Raw genomic sequence first — 22,685 nt, forward strand, 5'->3', positions numbered from 1 at the left:
GTAATGAATGTACAAATGTGCTTTACACAATTGATGTGTGTATGGATTGTGATGAGTTGTATGAGCCCCTAATAAAATGATTTTTTTTAAAGTGCAAAGTTTTGTTTTTAAAAACTCTTTATTGTGAATTGGGTCAAGATTTATAGAACAGATCGTCAGTTTTACATTAAAAAATTCATACACGGTTTACTTCATCTTGTTGCTGGGAACAAGTGCCTGGGATTGACTGTCGCTGTTTTAGCCAAAGAGAGGGACCAGGTTGATTCAAGAAAATCCAACTGCTATTCTGCAAGTGCGAGGCAGAAGTTAACAGTGGGGTTTACCACTTCTAAAATGTTTCAAAAATCCTGTGAAAATCTGCAAATTATATACCCCAAACTCTGTGACAAAAGGCAGGTTTTGCAACGATCACAGGAAACAATGATCTGTACATACATATTTTGAGGTCAACCCACTATCCCCGGAAGCACTATACTCCACTGTTTATTTAAATGACGGCTGCTTTATGCCTGGCTACTTAATGCAATGGTCTTGTTACCAAGTTCCTCAATCAAAAACCCATCTCTACAGATTATGCTTAAAAGGAATTTTTACTGCAAGGGAGGGGCTGTTACATTTTGGATTTCCAACAATTATATTTTAAGTTGCTTTGTTTCAAGTTCTTTGATTAACAGTCGGCTAACTTTCACCCCCTTTATCAATCTCATTCATTGCCATTCCCTCCACGGAGCACCACTGCGTGGCTTCGGCCGGTGTTTCCTACAACCGTGCGTTCTTTCCCAAACCCTTTGAATTGTGTCCTTGGTAAACGCTGCCTTTTTTATTTCACTTGCCCGATGCTTTCAGGGTGTGTTTACCTCACATGTGTTACTGTTTCCCTCCCCACCCGACACCCGACTACTGGTTGAGGGACCCAACCATCGACTGGTTGCAAACTTGAGTCACAGGAGTGAAACCTTTCGGTGTTTGGTGACACTATCTGGGAGGCGCTCCCGGGGGAGGGGCGGGGGGCGCTCCCAGAGCCTTCCGGGGCCCACTCACCCGCGTCGTGCCCTCGGGGTGACCGCGGCCTCTATCGTCATCATCATCATCGCCGCCCCTCCTACCCGGTCCAAGCGGTCCGCCCCGCGGCCCCGCGAACCAGGGGAGCCTCACCGCCCAACTCCCTCCGCAACCCGACGCCTCAGAGGCGCGCAGCCGCCGGCACAGCGGCGCCAGGGCGGGCGCACTGGAAATGCGTCACGAGCACGAGGAACTACATTTCCCAGCCACCCCGAGAGCGGGGCGGGTGACGCAGTCTGCGTGCGCGGCTGGTTGGGTGACTTCTGCAAGGACTTAGGCGCTCAGGCCAGGCGGAGTTGAGGACTGGGCTTGGAGCGAGGGCGTCTGCGGAGTTGGCTTGTGGGGCGCCGGGTTTTGGGGGGTTCCAGGCTCATCTTCACGTATTTCTAGAACTTGCTTGGCTTATTCCCGGCTCTTCATTGATCAGGATTGAGACTATAAAGGAGGCCGTTTTCTCCCGCTGGGTCTACAGTGGGTTATTGTCCATTTACTGGACAATCGTTAATTCAAGTGTCTATTCTTCAAGGGACAGGCAAACCTCAGTATTACAGGTTTGGTTACAGATCATGCTATAACGTGTTTCGTGAATTTTGTTTCCTGTGCATACTCCTTAGCAACTGTCCAAAAGCAAGAGAAATGGTTCCCCTTCCTGCCCTAACAACCCCCCACACTCCCTTCAAGACCTGTGTCACTGACCAACCCCCTCCCTAAAACGGAGAGAGACTTTACTGATTCAGCAACACAGCAACATGCAAGTCACTAGGTATGGCAAGAGTGGTGGCTTGGGGTGGTACCACGCAAATACGTTGTTGGAAACCTTTATAAGAGGGTCAATCAGTTTTGCTGTCCTGCTAGGCTAAAAAAACGAGCTATCCCAGCAGTCTGAACAGACCTCAGGGCCATCCAGAAAGGAATTAGGAGTGAAGTGCTATCAAAAGGCCAGGAGTTCTAGACCCAGGAGATGGCAGCGATGTGCAGAGAAAAGGTGGCAGAGACACTTGGAGCAGCAGGGAGCAGAAAAGATCAGAAGACAATATGGTGGGCTTTCTTAGTGCCTTCAGGTAAGCACATTTTATCAGTTGACCTAAAGCTAGAGAACGGTTGTGTACCACTTCCCTGAGCAGGGCAGAGGGGGAGGACAAGAGCTAGAGGCCTATGGGCACCACCGAGAAGCAACTGTTTACACTGAAGACCTCTATCTTCACTTGTAACCCATTCCTTCCCTAATAAACCCCTTGACTCCCTGCCACCGAAGCCATTGCCAGGTCAGTGACCCTATAGGACAGGGCAGAACTGCCTCTCTGGGTTTCTGACACTAACTCTTCACAGGAGTAGAAAGCACTCGCTCTCCCAAAATCAAACCGTAATGTTGACTGTATGGTCTATGATTTCTGTGTGGCCCATAGAACAAACTATGAATGCAGCAGTGTCATGGGAGGGGCAAATGATGTCGGAATTCGTGAGAAGGTTGGAGAGGAGGCATGCCTGACCTCGGCCTCACAGGTATCAGTCCTGGACTGATGATACTGGTGGTGATCATCCTCCACTTTCTTCATCTTGGAGGTCAGAAGCCACACTACATCATTTTTACATTTGGATTTCACTAAAGCCATCACTTTTGCCATCTCTGAATCATATGCAGTTTAGTGCTTTTCTGTAAATCAACCTATTTTTTCCATCAGCATTTCACAAGCAATTGAAAGTGAAATCACCAGTTTATTTGCAAGCTGTGTCTGTGGTGTATCTTAAAATGTGTAGACTGATAGTCATGTGCCACTTAAAAGTGCTCACAGAAATGACACTTAGGGCACAGTGAGCCAGTGTCCATCCATGTACGTGATGTGTTATTCATCCCAGGGGGGTTCAAAAGCTTATGCCACAATGCAAACCCACTACCCATAAACAAAACCCACTGCTGTCAAGTTGACTCTGACTCGCAGCAACCCTGTAGGACAGACTAGAATCGACTAGAACCACTCATGGGAGCAGCTGCCATATCTTCCTCCTGGGGAACCGCTGGTTGGTTCCAACAAGCAACCTATGACTTGGCGGCCGAGTATGTAATTCTTGTTACCAGGGCTCCTCATCTATAAAAATGGGTATATGCACAATGAAGTCTAGCTGTTATCATCCTCATTCTTTCATTTTCTAAATATTTTATGATTATGATTCTAGAAGTGAACTTTCGGGGTATGTACTTCTCCAAGCCCTGGTGGCACAGTGGCTAAGTCTGCTAACTGCAAGATCTGTGGTTCAAACCCACCAGTTCTTCTGTGGGAAAAAGATGTGGCAGTCTGCTTATAAAGGTTATAGTCTCGGAAATCCTCTGGGACTGTGCTCCTTTGTCACTCAGGGTCAGTGGGAGTTTGAATTGACTCGATGGCCAGGAGTTTGGAGTCTATGCTTTCTAAGGCCTTGCATACACTTACCCAAAAGACCTGGACAGTTTAACCTGAAGAAAGTCAGAGTGTGCGATCGAAGAGTCTGCTGTAATTGATCACAGATGTCAGTCCCCAAATCCCATCCCTTTAAACACAGCTTATTCTAAATGCCAAATAATTACTACAAGAATAGGTGAATGGGAAAAAACACCACCACAGATCCTTGTCTGTATGCGTAAATATTTTATCATAGATACAATGGTCAGTACAGATTGGCTTCGGTCCTATAAAAAAAATAAACAAATTAATCACTGACAGTGCCTCAACTGACTGGAAAATCAATCTTTTTTCCTAAGGACTACATTCATTAGCAGCCCCGCCTCACCAGGCTCCTGACTGATGTGCTATGCCCCTGGCGGTCCTTTTGGGAGCGTGCTCACTCACACCTCCTTTTCACATTCAGTCTGGAATACCAAGCAGGCCCGTGCACACTACATTGCAGAAGGAGGTAAGAAGGCAAAGCCTGTCCCTGACTGCTCAATGTTTACGAGTGAAGCAGTTTCTTCCTGGCTCTCTTCTTGCTCACCACCTTGTTGTGCGTCCTCTGGTGCCCGATGAGGTGCGAGCTCTGGTTGAAGGCCCGTCCACACTTCTTACACACGTAGGGACGCTCCCCAGTGTGAGTCCTCTGATGCCTGACCAAGTGAGAGCTCTGGCGAAAAGCTTTCCCACAGTCCCCACATGGGTACGGCTTGGCGCCAGTGTGAGTCCTCAGGTGCTGGAAGATGGCTGAGCGGTCATTGAAGGCTCGCCCACACTCTTGGCACTTGAATGGCTTCTCTCCAGTGTGAATCCTCTGATGCTGTGTGAGCGAGGAGCTCTGGATGAACGATTTCCCACATTCCTGGCATACAAAGGGCCTATGCCCTATGTGGATTTTCTTATGTACTGAAAAGTATTTCGGGTTCCGGAGCGTTTTGCCACATTCGCTGCACCGGCAATGTGGGCTTTCCTTGTGGATTCTCGTGAATGTGATCTGCGGCACATTCTGGCGATGGGATGTCCCGCAACCGCCGTTTTCCTTGGCTTTTCCTTGCTCAAAGTTCTTCGGAGGCACTTTAACACGTAGCTTGTGCTGCTTTGTGCTTTTAACCTGGGACCCATTTTTGCGTAAGGGTTTTTTCTTAATGGGAGGTTTGGGGTCAGAAACTGGGCCTGTGCGGAGATTGGTGTTCACACTGGACTGGAGCTGCTCCAAGTTCTCCTCCTGAGGTTGGGCCTCTTCCTGAGCAAGCCCTGTTTGTTTCGGCACCATGTCCTGGACTCCTGGGCCCTCGCCTTGCAAGACGTCTCCTGAAGAGGAGGGCCTGAGGTCACTCCTTGAGGATTCGTCCTCATTCAGGCCGAGGGCTGGTTCTTTCTCGGAAACATCAGCCACCGGCGATAACTCTTTACTTTCGAGTGTCGTTTCCCACCCTGAAAGAGATCCAAGAGGTGTGGACACCACAGTCAGAGGCAGAACAGAGGATCTGACAGCATGGCAGTGTAATCACGCAAGCACAAATTGGGGGATCACAGGCTATGGGTTCCACTGAGGGTGACTACAGAGTTCTGGGGCTAGACAGTTGTGATGGCAAAACAACACTGAAGATGCACTCTGACACAGCAAACGGGTCCCTGGTCAGAAACTGGAAATTTGGTTATGTGCATTGTACCACCTCAAAGCAGTTCGAACCCAGCAGCTTCTCTGTGGCAGGCAGGTGTGGCAGGCAGGTGTGGCAGTCGGAGTCCACAGATTTACTGCCTTGGAAACCCTAGGGATACTAAATTGGAATCCACAGCAGTGGCTTAAAAAAAACATACACCACAAAGTACTAAAAACAACAACAACAAACCCCAGCTACCAACTGCCTCATGTGCTCGCTAAAGCTGGGCGATGAAAGGCAGACCAAAGACGCTGTCCTCGGAGTAAGTGCCGGATCCAATAGGAAAGATGTCCCTTAACTGTGCCCCGAATGTCTGCAAACGAGCAAACCTGGCTGTGAAGAAATCCAGCCACAACGCGGCTTAGAATCAGTCCTGCTGAGGCTCTGTCTCGCGTACTTTGGACATGGTACCAGGAGGAACCAGTCCACAGAGAAGGACATGGTGCCTGGTGAATGTAAAGTCAATGAAAAAGAGGAAGACCCTACATGATTTGGAACAGCACAGTGGGCTCAAATGTGGCAAAACTGTAAGGATGGCGCAGGATGGGGCGACGTTCTATTCTGTTGTACACAGGGCCACTACGAGTGGAAGCCGCCTACCTTACCACCACCAGCAAAAACAGCAACGAAAACACCCTCTCCAAGTTGGGACTGGAAAGCACTCAACGGTAAAGACGGGGCAGTAAGGTGGTGACCAACAGGATGCAGCTGTGAGTAGGCACAGCACAGGCAACTGGGCTGCTGGACTGAAGTTTGAGTGCACATAAAAGTTACATGTACACCGAAATGCAGTCTATTAAATGTGTGACAGAATTATGAACAATTCTGAAATACTGTGTGAATTATCAAAGTGTGACAGAGACATAACGTGAGCACAAGCCATTGGGAAATGGTGCCGACAGATTTACTCGATGCACACTTCGATGCAATTGCCACAAATCTGCTATTTCTACCTACAAAACATAATTCAACAAGGAAACACGGTATTGTTATCATGTCTACGTCAGACGGAGGGTTGACAATGGCATCTAAGATACCCGCACATGGGAGCATGGATGGCCCACAGATCTGGGGCTGGTGCTAACCCAAGCTCGGCTGAGGGCAAACAGGATGAGAACCTACACACAGGAAGTCCCGGGTGGCTGGCGGAACACGGGAAGCTGAGCAAGGAAGGGGCTAGCTGGGGATGGATGATTGTTTCTGGCTGAAAATGGCCATTCCTAGTGCAAGCTGTCTCATGGCGGGGCTGCAATCAGTGTCACAAAACAAAATGCGCATAACTGTTGAATGGAACACCAGCTTGCTCTGTAAACTTTCCCAGAGTCCCACACAGAAAAGGGCAATTAAAAGAAAGGCAGGCCAATGTACAAAGTATGACCTCAGCAGGGAACTGCCCAGGCCTCCTTGCTGGGTGCCCAGAGCACCCTGAGGAATACAGACACTCAGGGTACAGAGACAGGGGACGACGGAGACTCAGAGCTGCTCCTCCACCTTAGTCCCCTCCTCCCTGATCCCATTCATAAAGTGGGACATGGGTTATCCAAAGCCCAAGAAAGTGCTGGCAGAGGTAGGGCAGCTCCATCCCAAGGAGCTGTGGCAGCCCGTGCTGTCTGGAGCCCTGTCAACAGGCCAGGGATGTGTGACGGACCCCCAAGGGCACACTCAGGTCTTACCCACAGAGACCAGGTTCCCAAAGGTCTCCAGCATCACGTCACGGTACTCTGTCCTCTGTGTCGGGCCCAGCAGCCTCCACTCCTCCCGGCTGAAGTCCACTGCCACATCCTGGAAGGTCACCGCCTCCTGTAACAGCACCCACACGCTCCTTCAGCCCAGCCCTTGTGCCTCAGTGGGAAGATCGGGGAGCTGTCCTGATAATGCTTGCTGCACTGAGCAGAGACAACATCTTGTGGCCCGAGAGACAACCTTGTGCTTCCGATAAAACCAGTCTGGGTCTCAAGTTGAGAAGCATAGCCCCAAAAGAGAATTAAGTTTACATGTGGATTTAAAGTCCAGCTATGCCACTTGCTTGGTGCACAGGCAGGCGGACTGATCAACGTTCCTATGGAAAGGGCCTTCCCCGCGCACCTGTCGTGCAGGTTCAATAGTGACTTTGGAATGAACAACCCGCTGCCATCAAGGTATGACTCATAGCACCCTACAGGACACTGAAGAAATGTCCCCACGGTTTCCAGGACAGGAGCATCCTTCTCCTTCAGAGCAGCTGGGAGTTCAGGCCACTAACTTTTTGGTTAACAGCTGAGCGATTTAGCCACTGACCACCAGAGCTCCTTTTTAGGAACATAAGCTGGTACTAATCTTGTCCACAAACACCTGGAAAACACCCCGATTACCATAACATGACATACAGTGTCTGGGGTGGAGGGAAGGTGGGCTGCAGGGCCCTGAGCCGCTGCAGGATCCAGCAGTGAGCACAGTGCCCCGCCCCTCTCCTTGTGGCACCTCTCCTCTCGCCTCTTCTGTCCCTTCTCTCACTTTGCTGCCCCACCTGCTGTGCTTCGGTGGGCACTGTGGGCCGCTCTGCTCCTCCATCTGGAGGCAGGGCTGCTTGTCCCGGCCTCCTCTGACTGGCTCCACCCCCTTTCAGACCCACCCCAGTACAAACCCCACTCCACCTCAACCAGCGCTTCCTTCCCTTCCTTCCCAAGCCACATCTCCACCCAGCTCCTGCCGCCTGTGTGGATCTGTGGCCTGTCCTCTGTGGGGGGGAGGGGGGATGATGGGAGGCATTTTGCTCCCATGGGACAGCACCATTTGTGGAGACAAGAGCTCAGAAACCAGCTCTGGGGAGACAGCTTCGTATCAGTGGACAACACCTGGGCCCATCCCTGCCTGAAGCTACCCAGCAGGGCTCACTGCACACACACTCCTTGCAACAGAGGAGGTTTGACAAATGCCACACACGTGCCACACCTCATCTTGTTACACTCCCTTTTTCACTCCACATGGAGAACTTCAAACATATGCAAACAGACCCCGCAAAGGAAAGCCCCACCCGGGCCCTAAACTGTGCTCCCTAACTTGTCCACTAACCCTCACCCCAGGTCCAATTCCCCCAACACCCTAAATGCGAACCTTAGACCACAAACCGCAGGTCCATAATTTTTCTTCTTATTCTCCAGATCCCCAATCGTACCCCTATACTTCAACCCTAAAGCTTAAAAGCTGTAAGGCTGTTAAAAAAAACACCGGGGGTCACTGGAGTTCTCGCCCGCTTAACCTCCCCAGCACCTGAGGGTCCCAGCATCTCCTAGACACCACTGCTCCTCAGCCCCTGCCCCACGAGTACCATGCCCCTCTGTGCTTTCTCCCAAGACCGCTACAGCCTGCTCTCCTGGAAACACCTGGTGCTGTGTGCTGTGGTCCCTAAGCCCCTGGCGCAAGGAGGGGACCACCTGTCTCTGTCTCTTCTATCTGAGCCACCCAAGCAGAACCTTGGGTCCAGAACATTCCCTGACAAAGCTGGGTTTTCAGACTCTCCTTGCCTGTATGTGTGCATAATACCACTGAATGATGTATTGTTATGATTTGTAAAAGTCCCCCCAATAAAATGATTTTTTAAAAAGTCCCCTTAAACTAAAAAAAAAAATCCTAAATGCTAACTCTGAATCCTAGCCCTTGGCTCAACCTGAGCCCACACTCCCGTCTTACCCCCACTCCTCCACGGGTTATCTGCAGAAAACCCTGACTCGGCAGCCCTTCACACCCAGTCTGTTTCTCAGCCCAGCAAGGAGGCACCTGCGGTCTCTCCATCTCCCCAGTCAACTAACAGCACGTGTCCCTCCTCCCTCCCTCTCTCTCTTATTCCCCAAGTCCAGCAAGCCTGGGATAGAGGGGTACCTTGTGTCTGGGCACACTTCTTGGGGAGCTCCTAGGGCAAAGGGGTGCCTTGGGGCTGGCCACGCTGCAAGGGGAGCAGGAGGGCAATGATCATGCTCACCTCTGGTGGCTCCTTGGCTGAAGAATCGGCCACTTCCTCCTCCTCCTCCTGCTTGTCAGTGTTCTCCAGAGACGAGGCAGGCTCCTGGGCCGGCAGAGCTGAGGGGCAGGGACAGGTGTAAGGCAAAGCTGGGTCCGGATGCTACCTCCACCAATACCACCCAGGTCTCTATCTCCCTGGTGCTTAGTCAGGGTGAGGGGCACCCCTGTCTCACTGGGACCCTGAGGCGTTGGCACAAACCTTCATCATGCTGTTGCCCCAAATCTCTGCACCCACTGTTATCAAGTGCCTCATCTCCCCACCCCCGCTGGCCTGGCCGCCTTCTCCTCCAACTCATGCGTGCCACGCAGTCCACAGATGTCTTACAAGGCAGACCTAAATCCACCTTGGAAGTACGGCTCCTTAGACTCGAGGGTGTGAGACTGTCCCACATACTTTGGATATGCTATCAGGAGGGGCCAGTCCCTCAAAAAGGGCAGAGGGGCAGCAAAAAGGAAAGACCCTCACGGAGAGGGACGGACACAGTGGCGTGGCACCCACCGTGAGAACAGCACAAGAGCTAGCACCACTTTGCTCTGCGGCCCGGGGGCAGCCGACAGGATGGCCCCCACAACAGAGACTCCCTGGCACGGAGTCCATTCTGACACAGGACAAAGCAGAACCGCCCGTCAGGGTTCCAGGGCGGTCACCTTGTACATACTGCAGGCCCGTGCACTGTTCTGCTCTTGTGTGCACAGGGCCGCTATGGGTCAGACCGACTCTTTGGCACTTCACAGCCACAACAATCTTGGGGGAAGGAGGCTGTCTCATTTTCCTCCCACAGAGAAGCTGGTGGGCTTGAAGCACAGACTCTGCTGAGCAATCCAGCGCTTATCCCACTGCGTTACCAGGGAGCCCACAGCACATTAACGGCTGTGTGAGTCTTCAACACACCAGGCAGATGGTTCCACAAGCCTTTAGAATGCAGAGATCCTTTCCCGTGGCTGTAGAATTACATGCAAATCCTCACAGGGGCTCCCAGGAGTATGCCAGCCCTGCCCCCTGGGCACAAGCAAGACTGGAAACACACTGGTTGTCTGGGGGCTAGGGCTCGGGCCGCCACACACCCTCCTCTGCATTTCTGAGTGAGCATTCCCTCTGCGGCCCTGCTCAGATGATACCACCCTTGCTGGTCCCACTTCTTGCCCCAGCTAAGTTCTACTGGAACGCTAATGCTGACTACAGCAGCTTGCCCTCCCACCAGGCCCTCCCACCTGTGTATTTATCAAAAAGCCCCCTTTCTGGCTGTACCCCAGCCCCTGAAAACACACGGATCCCTTTCTTAATTATTTTATGTACAAAACCAGCAGAACTACAACGAAAGAAGTCAAAACAAAACCCTTTGCTTCTGGTGGATCCCGAGAGGGTCTCGGCAAGCCCGCGTTGCAGGGTGGAGCTGCTCAGAGGAAGTCTCATGGCTGTAATAACTTTCATGGAAGCTGAGTGCCAGGCCTTCCCCTGAAGCACAGGGATGGGTGCCAACCGTGCACTCCAACCAGAGACCTGCCGAGATCCTGTCATGGACGGGCACGCCACATCCACGTAACTACCCCTGGGTTTTCCACCCACTCAGGGCGAGGCAGGCCAACCCATCTCAAAGGGGTGACAGACCAGAACTCTCTCCGTGGAAGTGCCCTGGAAGGCGAAGGGAGGTAGTAGTGGCCCCTGCTCCAGGGCCCCAGCCCTAAACCTGGGGCAAAGGAGCCCTCGTGGCTCAGCTCTTGCTGCTACCCTGTGGGAGGGAGAAAGGTGGAGGTCTGTTTTTGTGACGATAACAGCCTGGGGGAACACAGGGGGGCAGTTCCACTGAACCACTGGGGTTCAGTCCACAAAAGCAGTGGGTTTCGGAACTAGCTGCGGTTACCGTCCCATGTGGAGGTACTGTTCCATACATGAGGCAGAACTTGTGTAGAGTGTGTCCTGAGTAACTGTCTTCTAACCTTTGAGACAAGGAATAAACAAGCAGAGACGAAGGAAAGCAGGTACCACAGCACATAGACCTCCAAGCAACCAAGACATAGAAGCTAAAGAAAGATAAGGCCCTTCCTGACAGGGAGGGAATGCCTTCCCTAGAGCTGACAGCCTGAACCCCAACTTCCGGTGTCCCAAATGACAAGAGATACAGGTGTTTGTTCAAGTGGTGCAACAGGGGCATTTCTGTCCTAGTCGGACTACATAACCAAGACACCGTGGAACAGGCCTGAGAATGTTCCTTTCCAGTACATGGGTGCCAGGACAAGCCCTTCACAGGGTAGTGTGGGCAATCAGAGCTCTGAGGGGATGCCTGAGGGATGTAGATGCCCTTGGCCTTGGTGGAGTGGGCTGCTGTTTTCTCCCCTGGACCTAGGAAGACGACTTCTCTGCCCACATGGCATCTTCTAGGAGGCCGAGGAGGCTGCCCCAGCTGAGCCCCAGCCACCACACACACCCACCTTCTTCTGAGGATATCCAGGTCACGACCTCCACCAGGGCCTCGGCCTCCTGACAGTCCGCTGGGTGCTGCGACTCCACCCAGGCCCTGAGCTTTCTGGGCAGGGAGCCCAGGAACTGCTCCAGCACCAGCAGCTCCAGCATCTGCTCTTTGGAGCGCACCTCAGGCCGCAGCCACTGCCGGCACAGCTTGCGAAGCTGGGCCAGGGCTGGCCGGGGGCCTGTGGCCACTTGATAGCGGAACTGCCGGAATCTCTGACGAGCAGCCTCGGGGTCTGCTGAATGCTCGCCAGGCTGAGCAGCAGGCTCCCCGGGGAGCTCCGAGATTAGGCCCTCACTCTCGGCATAGATGGCTCGAATCTGGGTGTGGTGGACATGGGTCACCTCCTGGGTTGACGTGGGGACCTCAGGGCCCGATGAACCTGATGAACTTAAGCCCAGCTGTCCAGCTGGCTCCCGGGGTGGCTCTGAGCGTAGGCTCCCCTCCTCGGTAGAGAGGGCACGGGTCTGGGTGGTGCACGTTAACTCCTGGCTCAGTGTGGGTACCTCAGGGTCCAATGAACCTGGGGAATGTACGCCCACCTCTCCAACAGGCCCCCCAGGCAGCTCTGAGCTTACGCCCTCATTCTCGGCATAGAGGGCCCAGATCTGAGCATTGCGGGAGCGGGCCACCTCCTGGTTCAGCGTGAGCACCTCCACGACCGCGATCTTCATCTGGGGGTTCACATCCCTGCCCACCACAGGGAGGGCGTCCTGTTGAGGTTCCAGCTTAGCCACAGGACACTCTGGAAGTCAAAAAGAGGAGCAAGACAGATGGCCAGTCAGCACCGACCAACCCACGGTGCAATACCACTTCACATCCCCTTACTGTCAGGTACCCCAGTGGACGAAGAGAACTGCCCCCCAGGGTTTCCCTGGCTGCCAGCTGTAAGGGAAGGAGGTCCCAGGGAGCAAACAGCTTATGTGGACTGCTAACCAAAAGGCTCCGCGGGAGGGAAAGCCTGGTGATCTCTTCCTGTCAAGGTCACAGTTCCGGAAGTTCTTCGGGGCTCCATGGCACCAAACCACCACCACCGCCATGAGAGCACATTGTCGGGCGAGGAGTCAGAATCGACTCAGTGGCAGAGTTTGGGTTTTGGTGGTTTCTCTAGATAAGAGGCTAGGTTTGAATCACTCATTTTTCGGTTAGCAGCCAAATGCTTAACTGAGCACCTTCATGGTTTCAATCCGCTCACCTTTTGGTCAGCAGCTCAGTGTATAAGGCTTTTCCTCACAACCACTGGAGTAGCTATTGAAGCCCTGGAGGCATAATGGTTCCAGTGGGCTGCTGACAGGTCGGTAGTTCTAAACCACCAGCTGCTCTGCAGAAGAAAGACAAAGCTGTCTACCCCCTAAACAGTTAGTTTTGGAAACTCATGGGGACGGTTCTACTGTTCTTCAGGGTCACTAAGAGTTGGCATCGACTCAGTGGCAGTGAGCTTAGAGTTGCTATAATCAAGATGGTCAATAATATTGTTTGGTTGGGATGTGGAGAAACTGGACCTCTCTAATGCTGTTGGTGGGATTTAAAATCCTATAGCTGCTTTATTAAGTTAAAGATAGTTAAGGCAATGCTGAACCTCCAGAGGAAACACAATGAGCAAAGCTCATCCGCCCGAGTTGAAAAATTTATGGACAAGAAGTTATCATTGAAATTAAATGGTGGCAGGCATGTCCAAGGGATACTTCGGGGACTTGATCCCTTTATGAATCTGTGATAGATGAATGTGTAGAGATGGCAACTAGTGGACAACTGAACAATATTGGAATGGTGGTAATAAAGAGGCAATAGTATCATGTTAGAAGCCTTGAGACAAGTATAATAGCTATATTACATCAGTTGTTTCTATGCACCCCGCTTCCCAAAGGACCTGTTTTACTACAGTGTTAAAATGAGACTATGTATACTTTTCATGTTCAGTTTTTTTTGTTAAATAAGCTTTTGTAATAGTCACACACAAAAAATGTTAAACATAGTTACCATTTGACCCAGCAAGGAGCGGGTCCTAGATTTAAACGCCAAAGTACTGAAAAGAACCATCCACAAACAACAACAAAAAAGTGAACATGAATGTTTACAGCAACACTACGCATTGAGTTGCTAATCACATGGTCAACAGTTCGAAACCACCGCCTGCTCCACGGGAGAAAGATGAGGCTCTCTATTCCCCTATTCCCACAGTTAGCTTCAGAACCCAAAGGGGCAGATCTATCGTACTACTTGGGTCACTTGAGTCAAAATTGACATGAAGGCAGCGAGTTTGGTTTTGTATGCACAATAGTGAAAGGAAACAATCTAAATGTTTATCAACTGAAAGATGGTTAAGTGTTTTTGTGATATCCACCCTTAGGAGAAATGTTCAGCCATGAGAAATAAGTAAGTGTGAATAATATATTTTGCACCACCGATGAACCTGGAAGGGAAGGCCACAGGTTGTATGCTGGCGTTTATATAAAAAGTCGTGTGGTCAGATCTGCAGTTAGACAGCTTAGCTAGGGTGCACAACCTGTGACTATACTAACCCTACTGAATGTATCAGTTAGGGTAAAAAAATATAGAATGTAAATATAACTTGTGAAAAATTAGAGGAAATGGCAGCAGGCGTTCAAAAGAGACCTCCGCTTGGAGTTCTAAAGGGAAAACAACCTGTTCCTGCTTCAAGGGGGCCAAGGACAGCAATGTTTAGGCAAGGCAGCCTGAAGTGTCCACAACAGCACATCAGGTGAAACTGAACACTAAAATCCACTGCTATCGAGTCCATGCTGTCTCATAGTGACCCTATGTGGCAGAAGGGAACTGCTCACTGGGGTTTCCAAGAACATAAATCTTTACCAAAGCAGAAAAGCCTCCTCTTTGTCCTGCAGAGGAGCTGGTGGGCTTGAACTGCTGACAGTGAAGTTAGCAGCCCAATTTGTAACCACTAGGGCTCCTAACAGAACACAAGGACAAGTGAAATGCAAAGGACAAAGCATAGAGCAATAGTAAGCCAGAAAGCTACCTAAAATCTCAAGAAGACATGTTAATTTGAAACTAAAAAAAGCATTAAAACACATACATGCTGAATCAAAATAAACGTAAATAACCATAATTTATAATTTACTTCCTGTAAGATTTATGTTTTGCAAACCAAACAAACAAAAGCGGTTAACTGCGTGACTGGCTGGCATCAAAGGCATCCCTTCTTTAGCACCTTTGCCTAGAAAAGAACGTGAGGGCATGGCCTCAAAGCACTAGCAATGTGTGCACTGCTGTTTCCACGGGGTCGATGCCTTTGTGTTGATGGCGTTCTTCAGAGGCAGACAGACACACACGAAATGGGCAATGGCCACAGCACCCACACCACAAAACTGTGACCCCGACCCTGATGACAATCAACCCAAGAAACTGAACCACCTCTACAGCCACCAGCTGAGGGCAGTCAGCGACATCCCCACTCCCTACACACACAATTTTATTTTCTTTGCCTGTTTCCAACTCAGGACTCACGAATCTAAGACCAGAATGGTTCTAAATCACTCCTGCGAGCTGTCTTCCATTTTGTTGGTCTCCAACATCCAACCCGAACTCATTTTCCTTCTTGTCACCCACTCCCTGCCCAACACAAGGGACCTTGGCGGATTCCCTTGCCATACAAAAGATAGCTGGGCAAATAGCCTCTGTATTCTTGAGATGGTGTCTTATTCACCACCAGCCCCACCGCCCCCCATCCCGATCCTGATCCGAGGTGGCGTAAACGTGAAACAAGGGTGGTGTCAAAACATGGCTGGTGAACACACAAACATTACCGTGAATGTGGCAATAATGTAGGATACATGGGACTGCAGTGTAGTAGTTTTGGGGGCGTTAAGTGGAAAGAAGCTCAAGTTTGTAACGTGTAACTAACGCCAGTTCCGTTTGAGACTGAAAAAAAGAACGTTGATAAAGGGCCGTGCCTGTTGGTCTCCGGAGTCCGCACCCTTCCTGCACCTGTGACACACCTGTTAACGTGAGCACTCGCTCACAGGTGCACTCCAGAGAAAATGACTACGCCGGGCCTTTGAGTTATCAGCGCGGCTCAGCTTCCCGGCCGTGGCCTGCTTCCGGTCAGACCCGGAAGTGGAGCCTTGGCTCCGGAAGGCCGCCGCACTACAACTCCCAGTAGGCTCCGCGAGCTGCACTTCCGGCGCCGCCATCTCGAGCCCGCTCCCAGTCTAGTTCCTCTGCCAAGCGGGGCTGCTTTCGCCCTCACCTCCTCCCGCCCGCTCGCGCCGGAGCTCCCCACACACCTTCCCGACCTGCGGGCCCGCCTTGCATCGCCCTCCGGGCCCGCAGCTGACCGTATCCCGCCTCCGTGGCTCCGCGCGTGGACTGGTTTAACCGCTCGGCGAGCACGGCACTTCGCCGGCGCGTTCAAGGAGCGAAGTGAGTCACCCGGAGGGCGGCGACGGCCGCGGGCTAGACGTGCACACCGACCAGGGCGCGACCTGCCTTCCAGTGTGCTCCAGCTCACTCCAGCCGTCGACTCCGTAGGGCAGGGACGAATGCCCCCAGGGGGCTGTTTCCAAGGCTTTCGACCTATGGGAACTCTCCTCTGAACGGCTGGTGAGTTCGGAGTGCTGACCTGGAGGCTAGCAGCCCAGCACAGTCCACCGAGAGCAGGTCTCTTACTGCCCGGGGCCTTTTCGCAACCCCCTCACCCCACCGGCGAATTAGTACCGTTTTATCTTATGGCCTCGCTCTTTACCATTGCAATGGAGCCCTGGGGTGCAAAGGTTAAGCTCTGGGCTATTAACTCAAGGATTAAATGGCTCTGGGGGGGAATAAAGACCAGCTGGGCGGTTGGCACCACCGTGAGGGGCCTCCACCTGCAGCTGAGGCCCTCAGTCTGAATCAATGGTAACACAGGTCTAGTTCGTTAGAGGTTTCTCCTCCACCACGCCAACCTCCCAACGCCTAAGCTTCTGGATCGTTAGTATTGAAAAATTTGTAAATGACCCTTCCGACTACCGGTAATTTATATTCCCTTTCACCTTGATCAATTTCCATTCCTGTTCCTAGGGGCCTCTGCGGCTATACTAAAATTATCTTTTTAATTTTCATTTCCTACCAACTTTGGGGGAGCCCCTTCATAGTCCATATTCTGGATTAAAGTTGTTTGCTTATCTGCTTTGAGTTGGAGCACTCCAGGTTTGGAATTTTCCTGGCGGGTGGGGAAGGTAAATCCAAGAACCCAGGGGTAGGAAAATTCCACCAAGGCCCCACAAGCAGCAGTACTGGCTGAGGAGCCACCGGAACATGAACTTCAGATCACGCGAACCAGCTTCCAGAGGGGCACAGTGTTTTTAGCATGTCACTCAGGGGACTTAAAACCTCAAAATTCTTAATGTTACGTGATGGCTCTCTAAAATTTTTGTTTGTTTCCCCTTGGTTAATTGAAGATATTTTACAGTAAAACATTCGAGAAACAAAAGTGAGGACCTGTTGCAAATATTTTGTACTAAAACAAGCAATTGAAAAATGGTTAAGATTGCACCCGACCAAAGGCAAAAAACTTGAGACACATAAAACAAGGTAATCCCTGTGTTTCCAATTCACTGTCTTTAGTGTCATTCCCCCACCCACTCCCTCCTCACTGCATCCTTACTATCCATTTCCCCTTCTCCTTCTTGAATTATTTCTCCTTTCCTTTCTTGACCACGGGGCTTTGGAGCCACCCCCCAAGAATGTGTTGAAAGGTCACTCAAATACACAGGGGAACTCTGCAGCCTGTAAGCATGTCCGAGTCTATGCTTGGCGATCAGGAATTCAGCAGCTCGGTTACAGGTGTACAGGGGCCTGGGGATATGCTGTCCAGCTCTGCCCAGTGCAGAAGCCCTTCTGCAGCCGTGCCTCACATGATTCTACAAAGCACCTACTGCGTCCTAGGCAGAAGCCCTGGTGGTATAGTAGGTTACTTGTTGGGCTGCTAACTACAAGGTCAGCAGTTCAAAAACGACCAGCCACTCCTATGGAGAAAGAGGACTTACAGTCTTGGAAACCAACTGGGGCAGTTCTACCCTGTCCTATAGGGTCTTTGAGTCGGGATTGACTAGATGACTGGGCTTGGTTTGGGTACCAGTCACCCCAGTGAAAGAGATGAGCCACAGATATGAGCACTCAACACACCCCAGTCCTTCAAATCTTCACCACTCGCCCAGCATCTACGGTAATCCATCCCTGGGAAGTAACCACTCCACTTCGAGGTCAAAATGGAAGCTCAGATCCTTAGATGGCCATCCACTCTCACAGGGATGCTTAAGAGTCACCAGCTCTGTCCCCAGTGGAATTTGGGTAACTTATTCAAATTAACTGAGCCTTTGGGCAAGGGGCTTCATTCACCTCTTCGAGCTGGGACACAAAGAGGGTGGGCACCAATCCTGTTTTTCACGCCTTGCCCACTCTGCTTGCCCCAGGACTCAGGTGTGCCTCACCCAAGAGCCGTGTGCTTGCTGTCCCACCTGGGAAGCTTCTGACATCTTCACCTGGCCCACCTCCCTCCCGCAGCGCTCCCAGGTCACCTCCTCAGAATAGTCTCCCAGTGCCCTCATACCTTCTACGCTCCCAGTGGTTCCCTTCCTCTGCTGCTGTTCACCACCTCAAAGGGCCTGGCATGAGTTCAGTTACCACCTCTTTTGTCCACTCTACAGTAGTGCTGCCAACTGAACGATGGGCACTGCCCCACAGTATCCACTACGGGCAGGTGGCCAACGAGCCTCTGAGAAGGTGGCCAGTGTGAGCAAGTTCTTCTGATTTGGCTTTACTGAGCCACACGCAGCTGCTCTGGTTTGGATGTGGGTTCCGGGAGAGCTGCTTGACTTGCGCTGTTTCCCACTGTTGCCCAGCACCAAAGCCGAGCTGACACCATGGCAGGCACTCAAGCAGTACACCTTGACTCAATTTGAAGGAAAACTTCATCGTGAGAAATATTTGGGCTTTCCTAACCATCTGTGTGGATTTTCCTGTATTTTGCCAGAAAACCCAACTGTCTCTATTTGTGTAAAATCTGTAAATTACCATGGAAGACTCATTACCTCTCGTTCTCATTTCTGATAGCCTGTTACTATTGGCACCAGGTCAAAGACTCATTTTGCTGGTCTGGAGGCTGTTGGTTGTGGCAACAGCATACCTTTATCTAAGCAAGGAATTGCACAGACTTCCAGAGTCTGTTAAGTGCACGAAAGAGAACAATACTCTAGCTTATTAAGTCTCCCCTGTCTCAGTACCTTACAACTTTCTTCAGGCAGCTGGGCTCATCCTCAGTATTTTGTTTTAGGTACCACTGTTAGGGACTGAACAGGGACTCCTGCCTGTGAGACTCCTGTGAGAACAAGCTTGGTAAACATCTTAACCTTAAAGCCAGGCCCTAGTGGAAACCCTGACACAGACTGGCACTCTGAGAGAATTCTGACACATACTGCCCCAGAGCTGCACCTGAGATCAATTTGAGAGAAAACATACATGAGACCCAGGGACAGGCTGAGTAACTAAGCAGAAAGTTGCTTGGCCATCTGCAGAGAGGCAACCCTCTACCCTTTGACAGTTCCCTTTAAAAACCAGAAGTCTTTCCCTAGACAACATCCCTTCTCACGCTGCTACAAAGAGATCCACTCTGCTTCCGGCTTCACCTCCAGAACAAAGTTTATCTTATGCTTAAGTTGTCCTCCTCAACTGGAGATGAAGTGACCCTGTGCTGCAATAAAACTGGCCTAAATCTCTGTTGCTGCTGTGGATGAGTAGCTGCAAGGTCTGGAGCTTGCAAGTTCCCCCGGGGACGACAACGCAGCACTGGCCTTCACACCACTAGGATTAGATACAAGGTGCTCCGGCAGCACAATGGTTAGACAAGGCCAGCCATTTCAACTCAGTGGTTCTGCACGTGCGAGATGTGCACCCTGCTCCCAGTGACTAGTGAAGAAAACACAGCTCTACTCTGTAAAGTGTGCATCAGAAGCGACTGGATGGCACATCACCTTATTAAGCACTATTAAAAAGATACTGTTAATGAAACCTTTCTCCCTCTGTCTAATGTGTAATGGATAAGGAAACGCTGTTACACTTATTTTTATTTACAATCTTTCATCAAGTTGAACTCATTAAGTGTTCCAGAAAACAAATAAAAAGAGAGGTTGTTAAAAGCCACTAATACTGCATCTCAGTACTTTTCGGAATTTTGCTTTGGTAAGAATGTTACTTATATTCTGCAGCAAGTGTTTTTAATGTCACCTTCCCAACACGGTTGCTGAAGACAAATGGGTACATAAGCTAATGTGAAGAAAGCTGATGGTGCCCTGCTATTAAAAGATAGTGTCTGGGGTCTTAAAGGCTTGAAGATAAACAAGCGGCCATTTAGCAGGGAAGCAACATGAAAGAAGCACCAGCCTGTGTGATCAGGAGGTGTTGACAGGATCAGGCATCAGGTACGATCGTTTCCCCTAAAGTAAGATGCCCCCCCGAAAATAAGAGCTACTTACAGTTTTGCCTCTCACTGAATTATAAGGCATCCCCCCGAAAATAAGACCTCCCTGAAAATAAGGCCCCCCCAAGCTACCGTACCTCTGGACCGTTGTGGCGGGCACCGCCACGGAGCTCACTGTTGGCCACAGTGCAGCCGGAGCAGACAGGAAGTATGAGGTCTCTTTTAAGAAAACAATAAATGTACTGTATTATTCTTCATGGAAAAATAAGACATCCCCTGAAAATAAGACATAGTGCATCTTTGGGCACAAAAATTAAGACACTCTTATTTTCGAGGAAACAGGGTAAAACCCATCTGTAGACAATTGGACATCCCCTCACAGAAAGGTCACAAGGAAGGGACTAATCAGCCAAGTGCAGTATAGCACGGACAAAAAACATAACATTTCTCTAGTTCTTTAATGCTTCTTCCCCCTATCATGGCCCCAGTTATACCTTACAAATTCACGTAGACCTTAGCATGTACACTGGTACAGCTAAGAGGTCTCACACAGAATCCAGGGCAGATAAACCCCTCAGGAACAGTAATGGGAGTAGTGATACCATGAGCGTGGCGGGAAGGGGGGGAGAAAGGGGGAGCGAGTTGTAATGACCCATGTATAACACCTCCCACCCCAGGGGACAAACAATGGAAACATGGGTATAGACAGTAGACTGTATAAGATATGAAAATGATAATTTATCATTTATCAAAGGTTCGCTAGAGTGGGAGAGATAGGGGAAAAGGAGGAGCTGATACCAAGAGCTCAAGTTGAAAGAAAATGTTTTGAAAATGATGGTAACCTATCAAATGTACTTGATACAATTGATGTATGGATTGTTATAAGAGCTGTAAGAGCCCCCAATAAAATGATTTTTATTAACAAAAAGTTTTTAAAGTTCCAATTAGTGTTCAGCTACTGAAACATGGAAACTTATAAAAGGAATTTGGAAAAACAAAAAAATCACTGCTAGGACAGTACTGGGATGCAATTGGTTACTTTGCTTTTAAGAATTCATTTTACATTTCTTCTGGGACAGATTTTGGCAACTTTATGCTTTTCTAAAGCCTTGTCCGTTTCACTGTAAATCCTCTTCTTAGCAAATAACTACTAGATACCTAAGCTGTGGCAGTGCTGGGTCTGGAACTGAGCACAGCATAAAGGACACAGCCATGGCTACTCGGAAACACAGTAATGGACTAAAAACCCAAACCAAGCCTACTGCCCGTGAGTCCATCCTGATTCAGCGAGACCCTGATGTTCTCCAGGATTTCCGAGGCTGTCCATCTTTGTGGGAGCAGACAGCCTCATCTTTCTCCCACGAGTGTTGAACTGTCCACTGTCAGCAAGTGTGGTGGCAATGCTGAAGCCACTCTCCCCTCCAGGGCTCCTTCAGTTTCCAAAAATTCAAAACCCAACTCCCTGCCATCGAGTCAATGCTGACCCCTGAGGGTTTCCATGACTAACTGTTTACAAGAGTAGAAAACCCAGTCTTTCTCCCAGTGGCGCTGCTGGTGGTTTCAAACTGCTGACCATTGGAACGCAGCCCAATGCATTACCACTACACCACCAGGGCTCCTTCAGCTTACCCCCTCTAAAAATACAAAATTCCATAGGTACAGGGAACAACAAAAAAGTTATCCTCCCAACCAGCTCCCCCCTTTTTAAAAGTCATTGTATTGGGGGCCCTTTTAGCTCTACATCCATCGTGTCAAGCACATTTGTACTGATGTTACTATCATTTCCCAAACACTTTCCTTCTACTTGAGCCCTTGGTATCAGCTCATTTTTTTCTCTCCCTGCCCCACGAACCCCTGATAATTTATAAATTATTTTGTCTGACACTGACTGCTGTTTCCCTTCACCCACTTTTCTGTTCATCCCCCTGGGGGGATGTATGATGTATGTGTTATATGTCGATCATTGTGATCGGTTCCTCTTTTCTCCCCCCCCACCCTCCTGGTATCGCTGTCATTATTGGTCCTGAGGGGTTTATCTGTCCTGGATTACCTGTGTTGTGAGCTCTTATCTGTACCAGTGTACATGTTCTGGTCTAGCCGGTTTTGTAAGGTTTATCTGGGGTCATGATAGTGAGGGGGAAGAAGCATTAAAGAACTAGAAGAAAGTTGTGTGTTTCATCAGTGTTATATTGCACCCTGACTGGCTGGTCTCTTCCTTATGACCCTTCTGTTAGAGGATTGTCTACATATGGGTTTTGGGTCTCCACTCAGCCTCCCCTTCATTCGCACTGATTTGATTCTTTGTTCTGGGTCTTTGACCCTGATCCCTGACACCTCCTGATCACACAAGCTGGTGTGCTTCTTCCATTTGACTTGTTGCTTCTCAGCTAGATGGCTGATTGTTTATCTTCAAGGCTTTAAGACCCCAGACGCTGTATCTTTTGATAGCTAGGCACCTAGCTCCCCTCTTGAGAGGCAATCACAACCTAGTCTTCCAGAGAATGACCAATGAAAAACATATTCATATGGGTTAAATATGAATACATTTTTAAACTAGGTATCCTGAGAATTGTTTTGTAGCAACACATAAAGATTTGTCCCATTCTTTTTAATAGCCATGCAAAGTAGTATAATT

General features: G+C 50.1%; 1 protein-coding gene and 1 pseudogene across 1 annotated transcript in view; one reads left to right on the plus strand and one right to left on the minus strand.

Moving 5' to 3' along the window:
- Positions 1-3,666: 3,666 nt before the first annotated feature.
- ZNF274 (zinc finger protein 274) overlaps positions 3,667-22,685 on the minus strand; it is a 29,474-nt gene continuing 10,455 nt past the window's right edge. Inside the window, exons 5-8 of the mRNA XM_045292309.1 lie at positions 11,579-12,361; positions 9,108-9,205; positions 6,823-6,949; positions 3,667-4,919 (exon numbers count right to left, since the gene is read on the minus strand). Coding sequence (XP_045148244.1) covers positions 3,988-4,919; positions 6,823-6,949; positions 9,108-9,205; positions 11,579-12,361 — 1,940 coding nt within the window. The 3' untranslated portion in view covers positions 3,667-3,987. The remainder of the gene's footprint in view (positions 4,920-6,822; positions 6,950-9,107; positions 9,206-11,578; positions 12,362-22,685) is intronic.
- LOC115870367 lies at positions 13,212-13,438 on the plus strand (annotated as a pseudogene).

The sequence above is a fragment of the Echinops telfairi genome, unplaced genomic scaffold (genome assembly GCF_000313985.2).
Source record: "Echinops telfairi isolate 266 unplaced genomic scaffold, ASM31398v2 ScPeMD7_655;HRSCAF=1070, whole genome shotgun sequence".
Taxonomy (NCBI): domain Eukaryota; kingdom Metazoa; phylum Chordata; class Mammalia; order Afrosoricida; family Tenrecidae; genus Echinops; species Echinops telfairi.